The sequence below is a fragment of the Pituophis catenifer genome, unplaced genomic scaffold (genome assembly GCF_029215685.1).
Source record: "Pituophis catenifer annectens isolate HBS135680 unplaced genomic scaffold, rPitCat1.0.hap2 SCAF_1, whole genome shotgun sequence".
In the NCBI taxonomy this organism is placed as follows: Eukaryota; Metazoa; Chordata; class Lepidosauria; order Squamata; family Colubridae; genus Pituophis; species Pituophis catenifer.
The window spans coordinates 65,452,698-65,471,551 of NW_027256881.1; the positions used below are offsets into that span (position 1 = coordinate 65,452,698).

Consider the following 18,854-nt stretch of genomic DNA (forward strand, 5'->3'; position numbering starts at 1 on the left):
TATTCTCAGTTTATATTCTAGTGGCTTGCCCTGTCAGTGTTGGTGGGGGTTGTCTTAGAGGTCCTTTGGTTGGGCTGCTTATTGTTGACTTGTTTGGAAGCTCCTTGTTTGGAATATTGTTTACTTGTTTATTGTTCTGATTTTAATCTTGGAGTTAATCTATGCTGACTGCTGATGTGAAGGTGCTTTGGTCTTTTTGTTTATTTTTTGGCTTATTGTCCCTTTTGCATAGTATATAGATACTGTTTATGTCTATGTGTCTATTGATGGCTAATTTGTCACCAGTGCCAGGCTTCTAAAAATTCCCTAGCATTTTTAAACTTGGCTTGGTCTGGGATGGTCACAGTTTCCCAATTGAAACTATAGTTAAATCTGTCCATATATTGAAATTAAGGAGTTTTCATCATGTCTTCTGACTGCTAATTGGTATTCACGGATGTGTTCTTCCTGTCTTCTGCCTGTTTGCTCTACATAGTAGCTGTTGCAGTCATTACACTTTATGTTGTAGATGATTCCTGGTTTTTTCTTCTGGAGCTGCTGAGTCTTTTGGGCTTACTTGGATGTTTTGAAGGGCTTTAGTTGGCTTGTGTGCTATGCTGATTCCATGTGGTTGCAGTAGTCAGAGAATGGATCCACATGATACCAGCATAAACAACTGGACACACATGAACATGTTGTTTCAGGCTGCCACTATAATGTATAACTTAGGTTTTCTAAACACAGTATCTTGAATCAGTATAGTAAGAAAAACACCACATCCAGAGCATACCACTTTAAACTGTAAGCTGCAATGGTTTGCTGAGATACAGTTGAAGTGTGCTTGGACAATGGTTAATGGACTATTGTTTGGGTCAGGATAAAGAGACTGTGTATACAGATGACATTCCAAAGGGGATAAGAAAACACAGTTTCAAAACTGCAGAACAAACTGTCACAAATGCAGGGAGTCTTAAACCATAACCTTGGATCAGCCAAGCCACAATTTGAAGCTGTATCAGTCATAGGAGAAATCCCACCTTATGCAGGAGTACAAGGTATAAATCAGGAGCAAAGCTGTAATAATTATAGAAGAATAATTATAGAATAATTATACAAATTGTAAGCCGCCCTGAGTCTCCGGAGAAGGGCGGCATATAAATCAAATTTAAAAAAAAAAAAAGAGCTTATGTAAGTACAAGATAAGAAGCCATGATATCCCAGGAATATGATTACAAGATCCCACTATAATTCTAGCAAATTCTGGAAATTGGCTAGCGATTCTTTCCAAAGGCACACAGAAATATTTCATTCATTTTTTCTGGTACCCTTGTCTTCATACTTGGCACTTTGTCAAGGTCTTTTGGCATCTCATCATTATCAGTGTGATTAGCCACCTGTGCTGGATTCTGCTCATTAGCAGAAGAATCTGTCTATATTGGCTGGAAGCCAGACTGTTGTCCTACGGAAGGCAAACAGTTTCACATCGTTCTCTAACTCCAAGAAGACCATGGTAGCATAAAGTGATGATACATCTTTTGTTGGAGTCAGATTACAATGGGTAAGTTTGAATTGTCAAAATCCATAGATGCTAATCAATCTCTCCAGTGGGACTATCAAACATGGAGGTCATCATTCAGATATAAACAACATCTAAAACCAACTGTATTTCTCCATCTTACTTTTATATTCAACTTCTGAAGATGAAACGCTCTTGGCCAGAGAACCGTCCTTTAGTTCAGCATGGCACATACTGTATCCTTTCCAGACATGGTCCCAGAAGAAGGAAGGATAAAAATTGTTCAAGTGCAAGAAGGTCAAGATCTCAAAGGTGTAACTGTTCAGGATTATGGTCAACAACCACATATGTATTGTAAAAGATTCCCATGTCCCAGAATATTGTATAAAAGAGGAACCAAATGGAAGGTCTACAATGTAATATGGAAATTTATAAGCACCATGTGAATCATCAAATATACACTGATGTGATGGATGAGGTAACAAATCAGTGATCACTTCTATAGATTTTATATGTATTTTAGATGGCATCCTTTTTATGTCTTGCATGCATAATACCATCAGTCTTAGCATTAACGAGATTTGTCAATTAAAAATTATAGTTTTTCTATATGGTTATATACTTTCTAGCACAGTCCTGTGATTCATAACTGTCTGCCTTTGAAGTCTAACATCTTCAATAAACAAACTAAAACCTATAAACAAAGAGAGTGTTCAGGCTTCTTTCCTCATCCAGTGTAAAAAAAAAAACTCCTCTACCTGATATTGTTTCAGATACACTCAATTAATTCCAATATACAGCAGAAGAGCAACAATTAAGAGCGATGCCTTATTGCATTGAATTTTTGTCCCTCCTTATCTTTCCGAGATCCAGCATATCCGTTGGGTAACTAAATAGTAAGATGTTGGGTGAAACGATACTGATATTGAATGAATATCAATCAAGTTTAGCTTAACTTCCCATGCATCCCACGATACCCAACAGAGAAGCAAATTTCTGCCAATGATTTCATTCAGTATCACTGGAAGTGACTGTATAGGATACAGAATACAGAATAACAAAGTTGGAAGGGACCTTGGAGGACTTCTAGTTCAAACCCCTGCTTAGGCAGGAAATCCTACACCATTTCAGACAAATGATTGTCCAATCTCTTCTTAACAAGTGTTGGAGCATCCACAACTTCTGGAGGCAAATCGTTCCACTGATTAATTGTTCTGTCAGGAAATTTCTCCTTAGTTCCAAGTAGTTTCTCTCCTTGATTAGTTTCCATCCATTGCTTCTTGTCCTGCCCTCAGTTGCTTTGGAGAATAGGGCAGCTCTCTCTTCTTTGTGGCAGCCCGTTAGATATTGGAACACTGCTATCATGTCACCCCTAGTCCTTCTTTTCATTAAACTAGATATACCCAATTCCAACAATGGTTCTTTATGTTTTAGCCTCCAGTCCCCTAATCATCTTCGTTGCTCTTCTCTGTACTCTTTCCAGAGTCTCAACATCTTTTTTATAATATGGTGACCAAAACTGAATGCAGTATTCTAAGTGCGGTCTTACCAAGGCATTATAGAGTGGTATTAACATTTTACATGATCTTGATTCTATCCCTCTGTTTATGTAGCCTAGAACTGTGTTGACTTTTTTGGCAGCTGTAGCACACTGCTGGCTCATATTTACTGTAAGTGATTGTCCACTAGGACTCCAAGATCCCTCTTCCAGTTACTACTACTATTGAGCCAGGTACAGCCTATACTATACCTGTGCTTTTAGTTTTTCTTGCTTAAATGTAGAACCTTACTTTTTTCACCATTGAGTTTCATTTTATTAGATAGTGCCCAATGTTCAAGTTTCTCAAGATCCTTCTATATCTTACCTTCCTATATCTATATCTTAAGCCCATTTTCTCGGGTGTTGGCTATTCCTGCTAGCTTGGATCGTCTGTTCCTCATCTACCCTCATCTATAAAACAACTTTGGCAACTAGTGAAGGTATTTTTGAAAGGTGCAATAGTCGCTCCACATATGATTCTTAAAGACTAGTCCAATTCTTGGCATCATAACCAGATTAACTGGTTGACTAAGAAAGTTCCTCCAAACTGAACTGATGATGTTTGGAATCAGATGTTGCTTCAAATGGTGAAGTATCAGAAGCCAACATGTGTATGGACTGCAATAGAGGTGTTGAATTAATGGAACTGAGCTCTCTGTAAAACTACAGACAAAAATGGTCAGCCCATTGGCTGCAGTAGATATCAATTCTACAGCTCCTGAAAAGGTGATTTCTTTCAGATCATTGCAGAGGAAAAGCTGCATAAGAAATGAAAGGAGCATAATACAGGGATACATAGGGCAACGATAGGATGAATGGTACTACAACATTTATCCCAGTGAGCATGTTTCCAATTCAGTTGGTAATACCGTTTCCCCCAAAATAAGACATCCCCTGATAATAAGCCCAATTGGGCTTTTGAGCGCATGGCAGTAAGGCCAAGCACTTATTTCAGGGTTCAAAAAAATGTAAGACAGGGTTTTATTTTCGGGAATCTCAAAGCCATCACGAGGGGCAGAAAAATCAGTATTAACTACCCCTGCAATGCAGATAAGAATATATGAGAAATTGGAGTCAGAGATGTCTCTGAGAGTTGGTGAAGTTCTGTCTAGTCTATGATTGTCAGGTGAATAGTTATAGCATATGAATTTCAGAACCAAGAATATCATGTCTCCAAATATTGTAACAGAAGGAAATCCCTTGTTGCATGCTATAAGACTAAACCAATAGGTATGGGCTAAGACACTATGTACTCAGCCTTGTGATGTGTAAGAAGAGTAGTGGGATGGTGTTAGCATCCCACTACTCTTTGTACATATCACAAGGCTGAGTAGAACAGGAAGCTAATATTACTGTTGGGGTTGGCAGTGAAAGTGTTAAACATTTCTTCCCCTAACAATGCTTACAATGTCAGTTTCCTTTCAATTTCTTGTATGGTGAAATGGTAATGCAGCATCCAGGTATAGGCAAGAAAGCCCTCTCTTGGTGACTGCTGAGGAGTCTGATAAGGTGGTACTGAAAATTTGGAGCAATTCATTCTGAAAGCAAGAGACCCAATGGGGATTCAGGCAGTCTTCTAGCTAACAGTGACTTCTTCTAAAACAGCCATGAGATATGAAGACCGACAGTGTCATGATTTCTTAGTGAATTTTTCAGAATGAATCCATAATTTTATGTGCCTCTCTAAAACATATTAAGCAAAGAGCAGTATCTACACTTAAAGCATTTACAAAAATAAGTTTTGGAAGTCATAGAAATGATTTGAGAATGGAACCCATATCTACAACTTTCTCACCAATTGTTTCCTCAGTAGAATTTTAAACAAGATAATGAGGAAAAGAAAGCATCATTTAGGAAAATAAACAAAAGAAAGAATATAAAAACTATCCCTAACTTAATTCTAAATAGTAATGTAACATCCTCTTCCATGTAGCTCCTGCAGTTATTAAAAAGCAACTGAGGGGGAAGGGACTCAGCTGTAAACATGCACAGTAGAAACAAACATCCCACCCTTACTTGGCATCAAAGAGTCTTGAGATAGGTCAGCTCAAGAAACAGACACTGAAGGATCCTAAGAATGTTGCATTATTGTTGTAAGATACATTAATGGGGTTATGAAAACTTTCACTGTCCCTGATTAAGGATACGATACTTAAGCCACACAATCTTTTTCCCATGCTTCCTATTTTCTGCGTGTGAGCGACTGTTTCCCCTTTCTTACTTCTTCTTCAAGGCCAGAGCTGAATTTCTCTAGAGTCTCACAGCTTGTATCTGTGATGCATAGTTCCCATACTAAAGATTCACGTTTCAATAACAGTTTTTTTTGGTGGTATTGGAATCACTGAGGGGAAAAAAATGTCTGGCTTTTCTTGCTGCACTTTTTATATTTCTTAGTTTACAGCATAATACCAGCCAAGCTCAGAGGCAGTTTTGTGGATTGGATATTCTCTAATTTGTCAGTAAAATGCAGTAATTACAAATCTTAATTATTATGCTAATCCTATTATTTAAATCATGTTAAACTCTCTGGGATTTATTTTTTTTTAATATACAGACGTATGGGTGCATCGGGTGTGCCAGTCCTTGACAACCAGAGAGTGACATCAGGGAAACCATTCCACAAATATTTACTTAGAGGTAAGTAACAGAGGACTCATTACTTCCACCTAATTACATCTCGCCACTGACAAGTCTTAACAAGTGTATTATTCTGTACACAGATTTTTAAGGACTGTTGTAGAGTTCAATTATGTACTTATAGTCTCAGAAACGCACTCTGTCTTTGTATCCAATTAATTCTGAAAGATAGCAAGCTCTCCAGTGAACACAAAATAAATATAATCAATAACTAAATGATTGATTGAAGAATGTGAGAAATTATGCCTTTACTAACATTTTCTGATAGTTCAGATTTACTTATTTTTCCCATGTGATATAGATCCCTTATATTACAGTTACAGCAGGAAAGTGCTTTTGGCAGAAACTACTTAATCGTTTTTCAGAAGGTTTATGATCCTATAGAAAGGAACAAATTTCACCATGTAGCAAAAAAATGATTGCGTGTGTCTTTATATCCTACCTAGGTCACATGAATGGAAAATGTCCCCAAGGACTGCTGTCCCAGTGTAGCCAGTGGCATCACTGCCAGTCTCTGTGATGATAATGCTGTATTTGCATTCTACCTTTCCTCCAAATGAAGATTACAAAACATGTAAGCTTGTTCTTCAGCAGTCTCTATATAGACATACATAACACTTATAGACAATTTAAGACAAACAAGACTTGAATTTCTATTTAGTTATATATCTGAGAGGAATATCTGTATGCTACCTGAAGATAAATTAAAGCTACCTGCTTGTCCATATATATTGTTCTTTTGAACAGTAGGACAAATAGGTTAACAAGAAGCCTTTCCTTACTATAGACAATATGCAGGTAAGTCATACTTTCCCCTCTTGCTTCCTAGTGTTTAACAACACAATTAGTCACGGATCAATACTAACAAAAGTCTCATTCAAAACTTTATTGAACCATGAAGCTCATTGGGTAACCTTGAATTGGTCTCTAGATCACAGCCTATTCAACATCAGTTATTCTGAGACTAAAATGAGGGGAACTGCATAAGCTACCCCAGGTTCTTCAGGAAAAAAGCTGGGATATAAATGTAATTAATTCTTAATTAAAAACTTACATGGCTATGAAGTAATCATCTTTTCACCTCCCAAGGATGAAATCCTATTATGTCTTTAGCTACAGTGAAGACAAAGGCAACGCTAAAAAGATGAACCTCATTATTACCAAAGCCCTCTTTTTTTCCAAAAGTAGTTCCAAATTCCAAAAAGAGAATTTGTTTTCCCAAGATCCCAGAATTTCTGAATAAATCTTTTTCTGGGTAACACTGTCGTCCTGCACTAATCTTGGGAAATGTGAAAAATAAAGCACAGAGATAACTGGACCAGAGTAGGTTATCATGTCTCTAGGACATAAGATTATATCAAATGTCATAGGAAAGGACCTCATGGTAGAAGGCATGGACATCCACCACTGAAAGATTAAGAGACACTAGGATAAATGCACCATCTTCATCCTAAATCTGCCACAGGTCCACGGGTATATCTGTAAGGATGCCTTAAGAATGAATCCTAGTCTGAAACGTAACTAAAATGGGTCTAGAAATTTCCAGACTGTAACTGCAGTCTGAAACACCTTCTTAATAAACTTTCCCAAAAGGGGAAGGTTGGAGGCATGATGATACTTGTCCAAAATCACTGGGCCCAAGGCTAGTCTCTTGAGAAGGGAACACTCCACTGCCTCCTTCAACGCTGAAGGCACAATTCCCTCTGTCAACAAGGTTGGCACTCCAGCATGGATTCAACCACAGATTACCTTCCTGGCTACCGTAACAAATCATTAAAGAGGTGTCTAAATTAACAGAGAAAAGAATCCTGTCCATTTCTTCAGGCATTATTCCAGTTTACTCATCCTACATCACTACACAAGACTGAACTTCAGAAACTTCAGTTGGGCCTGCCCAGTTGGAGTTTATCTTGGAGCAGATCTGAATGACTTTATCTAACAAATAATATGAATGTTCTTCACAATGTCCTCTTCTGCTCACTGCCCCCTGGAAATGGGTCACCCTAAAAAGCCACTGGATGGCTATCAGCAGATAGAGTAAGGGCAGGTGACATTTTCCTACCCTTATTGCCATGAGGTAATCCCGATATGGGCTCCTATCATGTCCAATCAGTCACTTTAGGTCTTCCTCCAAGGTCCTCCAGGAGGATATCTTCTAGAGCTTCATCTTTTGGAACACATTAGTAAACTAAAATATACTACTAGATTGGTGCTCACAGAGAGAAAGGACACATAGAAGTGATGTGATGCAAGGCCCAAATTACTTCCCAATTTCAGGCAGAAATCAAGAAGTTGCTAAACCAGTCAACTCCTCAGGAAAATTCCTAAGCCCCCTCAATCAATTAGAACAGGTCACCTGTTCTACAACAGGCCTCATGTTCCTGCAGGGAGGAATGACCCCAGTAAACCCAATGCATTCATTATTACATAGATATGATATGTAGTATAAACATGTAAACCACAGAGATTTGAATATTCAGAAAATGTTTTTAAGGGATAGCAACTATGGCATTAATCTCTCCCATGTCTTACTTTGAGAAGTTAAAAGATTTAGAGTATTAGCAGTTTAAGACTAAATTAAAGAACATACCGTTCGCTTCATTGAAGTATCACTTAATGAATGAAATGTCTGGAAATGAACATTTCTGATTCTTGCTCTGGAAGCTAAGGTGTAAATTAATAGTGCAACAGTGTATAAATTACTTTAGGTAATAATTAATGAAAATCTGTGAATAACAAGTTTGAAAGTAGGGAAAGAAAATCTGAGGAAGACTAACATAAAATCAATGCAATCATCACAAATACAACACAAAAAGCAGGTGATTGTATTTACAGTTCTACTCTCCATATTGTTGGGATTCAGATTTGCCCTTTATAAGGGCTGTGTTTATGCTGTAGATAAGCGGACACAATGAAACACTATAACTTGTTTGACTAGTTAAGAAAATAAATATACCCTCTCTCACCCTTCCAATAACATTTTCCTGGAAAGTTGGTTTTTTTTTTCCTGGATCTACTTCTAAATTAGAAAGCCACACTGCCCTCCAGTTGACCTTTTCAACATCCCTTTTCCTTTATTTTTCATGACTTGGCCTGTGTTGACTTCATTAAGGCTGAAGAGATCCCCTCCCTTAGTCTTCATCTCCTGGCCAACATGAGATTTTGGGAGATCTGGCAAAGTACATTTCAAGAAATTCATGATATGTGAGATTCAGAAGGGAAACAATCTTTCAGCCACTGATTCTCTTCTCTGCTGCTCGTATAGCCAAGATTTAAAAAGAAAGGAGAAAACATAAGAGAACCAAGAAGAGTCTATATTTTAGCCCAGTCTTGAAGAACTGACTTTTAAAGTAAAAAATTGAAAGTTTATAAAAATTAGTACTGCTTGTGATTATAGAAAGCGGATAACTATATATCCAGTAGGCAAAAGTCTTCATTGGAAATGAAAATGTCAGAAAAATCTTATTTGTCTTTCAGTTCTATCGGCATTCACACCTACTCCTCTGAAGAGTTAGGTAGCATTCACACAAATTACTCCAAGTGGGAAGGATAAATATATGGATTGATTTAAATAGTAACATACGAGACTCATATAAAGGCAATATAAAAGGCAGCTTTGCCAAGTTTCAAATTAAGATTCTTTGTTATAGCACTGTTAATCACCATATAAACATCCCAAGTGGTATAAATCTCTCAGTAGGGGTAAATTAAAGGAATGGAAATGTTTCCACTTTAATAGGTTTGATTTGCTTAGTACATGACAAAATGCTCTAACAAATGGGTTATAAAATAATTATGCAAGGAACCACCCAAACTAATCCAAACAATTTATGAAAGCGTATAAAAATAGGCATTTCCTTCAAATATATTATTTGTTGCCAGGAGAATGGTCAATAGAAACAGAAGAGCAGGCCAGGCTTGGCAGGATTTAAAAACTGGCACCTATTTGGGTTGCTTCATCCAAGGTGATAATCAGGGGATTCACTGCTACAGATTTCTGAAATCATAATAGGCTCTGACTATATTTGTAACAATCTAATTGAACTATACTAGCATAAATTCTTTTCAAGTTCATGTCAGTTTCTAGACATTCATTACTATATGCAGATAATATAGACATGTTGAATTAACCAGAATCCATTAGCAATCAAATATATATATTTGATATAGTTGAATAGACCATGTAGCTGTCTTATTCCCTTATCCTGGGCTACTACACACAGGAGCATGTTTCAGCTTTATTCAAAAAATAATGATGTTCAGATCTTCCACGTACATGAAACACTAGTCAAAATTAATTTTGTATTCTGTTGGGATTTCATTCATAGTTAAAGATTCCCAAAACAAGAATGCAGACAATATAAGCAGGTAAATGCTACTTACAGGTGAGAAAACCCTATTTACAGAAAGGAAAATATGGGAAAACAGAATCCGGAAAAGACATAAGTTTAGAGGTCAGGCATAATAGTCAGACACCGTGAACCCATTTGTAATGGCTACCAGTCTTGCATCATGTAAAAGATTTAATTACTGTCTTATTGTGTCAAATTTTCAGCCAAATTATGCCTTCCAAGGGGGGGATCTAACATGTCCTTTGTGAAGGAGAAAATCTATTTTTGCTCAGTTATTGTTAGTGTTGCAATCACCGAAAAGAACAAAGATGGGTTATCATATTGTTCTTTGTTAAAAATTACCAATGCTCATGAGAACATTTCAAGTCATATTTAAGGAAATAGGCAGATTAGTGGTTCACATGTGCATTCTCAGCTATCTTTACCTCTTAAAGCTGTGTAAAGTAGAAATTGTACATAATTATATTTTAATAATTAATTAATTAATTAATTAATTAATTAATTACATCTATATCTAATTCTGCATTGCAGTCTCTCTTTATTCTTCTGTCACAAAGCCTACTACATCATGTGCCTGAACTGCTCTAAAACAGCAAGTACTAATGGTCTTATTGAAATCAGCAAGGCTAAATCACACCAATAACAAGTAAGACCCTTCTGGTTCAATGGAACTGTTCCCAGCTAAATAGAAATAGAATGAATTTTTGTCTTATATTCATTTTAACAGAGTTTATGTTTTCACTGGATTGCACATTTCTATTAGTAAAATGCTGGTATTTTATTCCCATATGTGCAAAAGGTAGAGACATAACACTCATTTGCATCCAAAAATTGTCGGTAGAAGAAAAATAGCAATTAAAATTGTTATAAATATGCTTGAGCAAGTACATGAATATGAATTAACAGAGTGCAAATATGGTCATAGAGGATTTCATGCATGAGATAATATGTTTCTTATAGATCTTAGGAATGTATCATAGGAATGTAATCAGTTCTTTGTCCAATATTATAGAAATAGGATCACAACAACTATAAACATTAAATGGAAAACAGTAATATTGGGTGGAAAGAAAGGTTTGCTGCTGCTCAGCAGGTACCAAGAGGAAAGCATCATTATATTTTAGAGATTCCAGGCTTCACCTGAGATGGAAGATTTCATCTGCTGATGTACTCCTGGGTTACATCAACAAAGGAATAACATCAAGATTTTAAATGGGGGATAAAACCACTTTATACTGCACTAGTGAGGTCACACTTGGAATACTGAATACAGTTCTGGTCACCATGATACAAAAAAAAAAAAGAAAAAAAAAAGATGCTGAGACCCTAAAAATGTGCAGAGAAGATTAACAAAGATGATAAAGGTTTTGAGACTAAATCGTATGATGAATGTTTGAGAGAGCTACCGTATTTTTCGGAGTATAAGACACACTTTTTTCCCTCCTAAAAGAGGCTGAAAATTTGGGTGCGTCTTATACCCCGAATGTAGCTTTTCCAAAGCTTTTTTTCAGCCCTAACAAGGCACTAGCGAGTGAAGCGATCTCTGCTTCCCTGCTTTGCCTGCTCCCTCCGACTCTCAGCTGTGAAGCTTTTTTTCAGCCCTAACAAGGCGCTAGCATGTGACACGATCTTCATGGTTTGCCTGCTTTTCTCATTGCTTCTCTCTCCAAAGATCAGTTGTGCTTTAGAAGCTGTTTTTTATCCCCATGCAGGGGATAAAAACCAGCAAATGAATGTGCTGAAGCTGACCAGACTAAAGATGCTAGCCAGATGAATACCTGGTAGGCAGATATTTTTTTTCCTATTTTCCTCCCCAAAAACTAAGCTGCGTTTTATACTCCGGTGCATCTTATACTCCAAAAAATACGGTAGGTATGTCTAGCCCAGTGATGGTTAACCTTTTTTGGTGCCGAGTGCCCAAAGCGTGCACATGTCGTGCGCATCCCAAACCCCCAAAATGCAATGTGAGAGCCCCCACTCATGTGCCCCACCCCCTGGATATCCCACGCATGTGCCCCACCCCATGTATGCACCCTGCCCTCCGCTTTGGCTTCCAGGTTGGTGCAGGAGGCTTTCCAGGCCCAAAACAGGGCATGAGGACTTCCAACCTGGAAGCCAAAATGGGGTGCGGGGGCGCACCGGGAGGCATCCCCGCAGTCCATTTTGGGCCTGGAAAACCTCCAGCACCAACCTGCCCCCCGCGCATGGGCCCCACCCCTCCGTGCATGCACACTCCACATGCGCTCCACCCCCACGCATGTGCAGCAGAGACCCAAATACCAGCTGGCTGGCAGGAGGTGTGCACACATGTGTGGTAGAGCTGGGCTGGGGCGATGGCTGGCACGTGCACAGAGAGGGCTCTGCATGCCACCTGTGGCACACGTGTCATAGGTTCGCTATCACAGTTCTAGCCTATCAAAAAGAAGGATTCGGGAGGAACTTGATAACTGTCTTCTACTACTTGAGAGGCTGTCATAGAGAAGAGGGAATTGACTTATTCTCCAAAGCACCAGAGGACAGGCAAGAAGTAATGAGTAGAAGCTTGTTAAATAGAAAGCCAACCTAGAAATAAAGAGAAATTTTCTGATTGTGAGAACAATTAATTAATAGAATAGCTTGCTTCTGGAGTTGTAGGTGCTCCATCAATGGAGGTTTTCAAAAATACACTGGACAACCATTTAACTGGGAAGGTATAAAATCTTTCGTCTTGAGCAGGGGGTTGGACTAGAAGACCTCTGAGTCCCTTCCAGCCATATGATTCTTTGTTCTATGTTCTATCTGATAGACAACAGCAGGAATTCCTTACAATGTTCCATCCAACCATGTAAGTAGTATCTAAAATGACCGTGTGGCTAACAACTTAGATAGATCACTGGGAATTTTAATAGGCAGATAGTTTCCCCAATTTTCTCAGGTATTGTCCTTCCCCAGAAGGAAGAAACAAATAATAATAATTTTAATCAATTTATATTATTGCCTTTCTTGCAATAATGACTCTGGGTGGCTAACAAATTTAAAGCTCAATAATTCTGTTCAACCCTATTCAATTCTGTTTCACTTTCTCCAAAAGGGTAGGTAGCAATCAAAACGAGTTGGCCCTACAAATAATCAAGCCCCATACCATAAGAGCTTTTTAGGTTTCAACCAGCACCCTGATTTGTACCCAGAAGCACACTGAAAGCCAATGAAGCTTGCAGAGCAGAGATACAACTTGGGCATACCCAGGTGTACCATTAATTACTCCTGCCACTGCATTCTGAACCAGCTTAAATTTGTAAGGGCTTTCAACGGAGCCTCATAGACAGCTCATTACAGTAATCCATTTGGTAGTTGACGATGATCATGTGACAGCAGAGTACACATCAGTAAACAAAATGCTACCATTTTACTTGAGCATTTTAGGTTGGAGCAAAAAACTTCTCTGTATGGGAACAAAGAGTATTTAACTCATCATGCTGCTGACAAATTTATTTAGGCCAATTGGATAGTAATTTATTATTTATTTTTTATTTATTTATTTGTCAAGAATGTATTAGGTAATATATATAAGTATAAGCATGAATTGAATACATAAAATAGATACAAATAGAGGAAACATTAGGCACGCTGGTGCTCTTATACACGCCCCTTACAGACCTCTTAAGAATGGGGTGAGGTCAACAGTAGACAGTCTTAGGTTAAAATTTTGGGGGTTTTGGGATGAAACCACAGAGTCAGGTAGTGCACTCCAGGCATTGACCACTCTGTTGCTGAAGTCATATTTTCTGCAGTCAAGTTTGGAGCGGTTCACTTTAAATTTGTATCTATTGTGTGCTCATGTATTGTTGTGATTGAAGCTGAAGTAGTCATTGATAGGTAGGACATTGTAGCAGATAATTTTATGAGCTACCCTTAGGTCATACCGAAGACGGCGTAGTTCTAAGTTTTCTAGGCCCAGAATTTCAAGTCCAGTGGCATAAGGTATTTTGTTGCGAGTAGAGGAGTGGAGGACTCTTCTTGTGAAATATTTCTAGACACGTTCAATTGTATTAATGTCCGATATGCAGTGCGGGTTCCAGACAGATGAGCTGTATTCAAGAATTGGTCTAGCAAATGTTTTGTATGTTAGTAGTGTGATATTACCGGAGAAGAACCTACGCAAGATTAGGTTTACAACTCTTAATGCCTTTTTGGCGATGTTGTTACAGTGGGCTTTGGCACTTAGATAATTAGATATGAGTACTCCAAGGTCCTTGACAGAGTGAGGGTCATCTACAAGGTCATGTCCACTCAGCTTGTATTTTGTGTTCTGATTCTTTTTGCCAATGTATAAGACAAAGCATTTGTTGGTTGAGATTTGGAGTTGCCAATTGTTTGACCATTCTGACACAAAGTCAAAGTCTTTTTGAACCTTTAGAAATATAGAATAGAAATGGGCAGCTAAATAACTTTAGCTTAATAAATAACTGTCCATGTAAAATACATAACTTTGGGAAGCCATCAGTATGTACAAAAACTATGTAAAACTACAAGCAATTTAAATAGATTTATAAATCTATGTGTTTTAATATGGCTGTACACCGCCCTGAGTCCTTTGGGAGAAGGGCGTTATAGAAATCTAATAAACTTCAAACTTCAAATCATACAATGCAAGAAAAGTAAATAAATAACCAAGGCACTGCATAACAATTCCATAAAAAGGGCACATATATTGAGTTCCCCTCATACCCTGGGCCTAACACTTGAGGGAAAAGTCAAGTTTTAACACTCTTCTGGAAGGCCAAGAGGAAGGGGCCACCCAAACCACAGGAAGGAGGCTGTTTCTTATGGGAGACATTACGACAAAGAATGCATGCCCCCTTGGTTCTGCAGGGTTGTGGAGACCTGGAATCTGCTCACTCCTTTGGATTTGGTGAAATGGGCAAAACTCCGTAGAGGTAGATAGTCCCCCAAGTAAACTGGCCCTGTGACATTTATGGCTTTAAAGATGATAACCAGCATTTCAGATTGCTACCTGGAAGTCAATGTAGCTCATGCAGTAGCGATGTTATATGGGCAAACTTTGGAGCATTCAAAATTGTGTGCATCACTGCATTTTAGGCCAATTAAAGCTTCCAAGTGATTTTTCAAGGCAAGCCCCTTGTAGACTATGCTGCAGTAATCCAATGGAAGTGACTAAGACATAAATGACAGTGAGCAGAACCTCCTGATCTAAGAATAGACCATCCTGACCGTGATTGTCACCTACTCTTTGATTTCAAAACCAGGCACTATCCATATGCCAGCTTCACTCTAAGTAATCACTGCAGTGGCAGAGAATGATATACAATAGCAAATATTTTACTAACATACATATTCTGCATTTTTATCATTCACAATTCAATAAATTCACAAATCTACTTCTATGGTTTTCCTATGTTCTTGAAACTGGCAATTCTATAGTACGATGTAGAAGGTTATAACGTTTTGTAAGATTTATGTCCTACAGTAAATTAAACTGATATCATTTAGTAAGGAATTTATAAATACTGTATAAAATGATTACTTTTGCATTACTATGAATTATTAGCCCTGCTGCCTAGCAACCAGCATCATTTTTTTTGAACAATGATCATTATAAAGGAGTATCTGGAATTTGTGCAAATGAGTTTTCATTGAAGGGCCAAAGAGACACATTCATCTTAGAAATCAGACATAGATAATTTAATGCTTTTAGAGAAATAAAGCAGTAGTAACAATTTCTGCAATCATTTTAATAAAAATTTCTCATTATTGCCTTAAGTAAGTCCTGTGAAACTTGATTATGTCAGGCCATAATTCTGTTACCTTCTCTAGAAGACTGGTTGAGTTTTTACAGCAAGTGGAAAAGAATGAGCTCCTTATTCAAGAAGAAATTTGACAATATAAAAATGCATACTGATTCTCCGCTGAAATCTTTTTATATTTTATTGAAGATGGTTAATATAGTGAAATAGCTGATGTCTCATCTCCCAAAGTGGTGGGAAGAGAAAGACTGGAATCACCAGTGTTCCTCAAATTGTCAAGACTGTCACAGATTGGCAATAGTACCTTGAGAATAATAGAAATGCCACAGAGACTCTTCTTTAATTTCCAGAAAAGCTTTAGAAAGGAAAAATGAAGATCTTAATTTCCCCAAGGACTCTTCTGAGACCTGTTTTGGGGCCCATTTATATATCCTTGGGAACATCTTGGAGTTCTGGTGTTTAATAGGCCAAGTAATAGATATAACAGTATGTGGATGCTCATAAATTGCTTTAGCTGAAGTAGGAAATTTAGAATTACTATCCATCCATCCATCCATCCATCCATCCATCCATCCATCCACCCACCCATCCATCTTTTTAAAATAGTGACCAAGAAGCAGAACCAATCCCTCTGAGCAATTTACAATTAGTTTGAAGTTTTCTTATTTTCTTCTTATTTGTGTGCATAAATATATAGTAAATTTCCACTCAGAACTGATGCTTGACTGAATATCCATGTTTCCATTCAACCTGTGTATGTTAATTTCAGAAGCACACATGTGCCTAATAGCTTTTAATTACTACAGAATAAGCACATTTAAATAAGAAAGTTAAATAAAATGCTTTTCATTATTAAAAAAAGTAATGTTTACCATAAGCGTAATTTAAATATGTGTATGGGAAGTAGGGTTGAGATGAGATATTACCTTTTTCTGTCCTTTTGAGTCTGGATTATTGCTTTACTTTGTGTTCCATACAACAAGCAGGACTCATGTATATGTCTGACTTCCCTACTTGTGTTATCTGAACTTTGCCCATCTTTTTTTAATGGTAGTTAAATTAACATTGCCCTAATTGGATATAATCTATTATGTTCCAGAATGCATTTATTACATCCAATCTAGTGGTCCTTCCTGTCCAGAACTGATCCTACAAACAGAATTTACAATTTATTTACAGACTTTTTATTTTGTCAAAACTGGGCACTACCACTTTAGTTCTGTGTGCTCGTATATAAATTATATCCTTGGGACTGTTTTTATTTGATGGTTGGCAAATCATCTGAACAGGCTAAATGTTCCTTTTACAAATAGATTCGGTTTGCAGCTTACAAAGAGACAGTTTTGTGTCACTTCTCAAGAGATAGATGCAAACATGAATAAATGTTCTGGCATCTCCATGTGTGCAAGAACCCAAAAGAATTGTAGCTTAATTGCTATAAACCACTGCAGCAGGCACTTGCCAATATAGTGTATGCAAAACTTCCTTCGTTTTCTTTCTTTCTTTTTTAAATATACACTGCCAAGAAAAGCAGCTGCTGGAGTTAGCTAATACCAATGTTTTATAGGAACTGATATTTTCAAAACCCTTGAAGAAAACATGAAACTACCTGCATTTTATGAAGTCCTACTGTGCTCATTAGTAAGCCACATAAAACAAGCAAGGTTGTCAGGCTTTAGAGACTGACGTTTCTCAGTGGTGGCCTCTAACTATAGAATCCCATCAAGAATGCCCCCAGGTGCTTCAAGTAGCTTCTAAATCTAATCTGGCCTTTATAGTCTCAATATTCATTTTACAGCAGGTGGATTTATTTAGAATTGTTTACATATCGTTAGTATGATTTTATTAATGTAAATATAAATTTTAAAAAACCCTCAAATCTGATCTGGGAGACTTTCAGGCCAAACAGTAAGATATAACGGTTTTAAATAAATGAAAAAAAAATAACTTCAAACAAAAAACATGAAATACATCCAGTCAAAGAAAGAAATAACAAAACATCCTGCTGCTTTACACATACCTGTTTGTCATTTATATTTTTTCCTTCAAGTATGCCACTAACAATGGCATTCATATTGAAAGCAATGGCATAAACACGAAGAAAACGAGGCCTCTTCCAAATGATAAATGATTCAATACTTCATCTTCTGAAAGGGATTCTTTTTTGTTAAAAGTAAGTGGCCATTTTATAATCCTGAATAAACGTGTGCCAATAATGCTAATAGTTCAGCAATGAATCTTCTCTGCTGGTTAGGAAGACTGATATGTCATAAACAATTATCTGAGGCCTCAGGACCAAGTATGGGCCTTGAAAACAATTGATGCAGCTCTCAGAGACCTTCAAAAGCTGTTACCAATTATACCTTTAAATGTGATAGAAAGGGAAAACCTTTTGTATACATAACTGCAGACTAAACATATTAGCTGCATTTAATTTTAATTAAATGTAAATCAAATCAAAACAAATTCTTATCCTGTTCCAGCACACTACTTTTTGAGAGTAGTTCTGTGCACATGACCTGGAGGCCAAATACAGCCTTCAGACCAAGAAAAAGTTGCACAACTTTATAAGGAGCCATCAATGATGCCCGTGGATCTATATCACATCTCTATTTGATCCATGAGATTCTTTTATGATCTCTGCAACTTTCATATGCAAAACTATTACAAGCCTGCAATTCAGTTCATTGCCTTTGCACAGATAAGTAAGAGAGAGATAACATGAAGGGAGACCAAGAAAACTCACTTACTTGTATGGAATGTGCTTGCTGCCATTGACAAGGGAAAGAATGACATTGCCCAATGCAGACAATGAAAGGCAGAGCCCAGAACCCCCTTCACGGTTTTTGCTGAGAGGTTTAACACAGCTTCCCAGATCAATGAGATGTAAGCGACTACGGCCTCCTGACACTGTCAGAAAAGAAATAAAAGTGACAAAATAAATGATACCTTGGCATTGAAAGCATGATTTGGGCTTATCCCCCAGAATCTGACTCAAGTCCAGAGGTGGGTTTCAGCAGGTTCTGACCAGTTCTGAAGAACCGGTAGCGAAAATTTTGAGTAGATTGGAGAATCGGTAGTAAACA

At 37.5% G+C, this 18,854-nt stretch overlaps 1 protein-coding gene across 1 annotated transcript in view; it reads right to left on the reverse strand.

The window, feature by feature from the left end:
* KIF26B (kinesin family member 26B) overlaps window positions 1-18,854 on the reverse strand; it is a 352,803-nt gene that overhangs the window by 53,618 nt on the left and 280,331 nt on the right. The window contains exon 10 of the mRNA XM_070950509.1: window positions 18,519-18,678. Within this exon, the coding sequence (XP_070806610.1) occupies window positions 18,519-18,678 (160 nt within the window). The remainder of the gene's footprint in view (window positions 1-18,518; window positions 18,679-18,854) is intronic.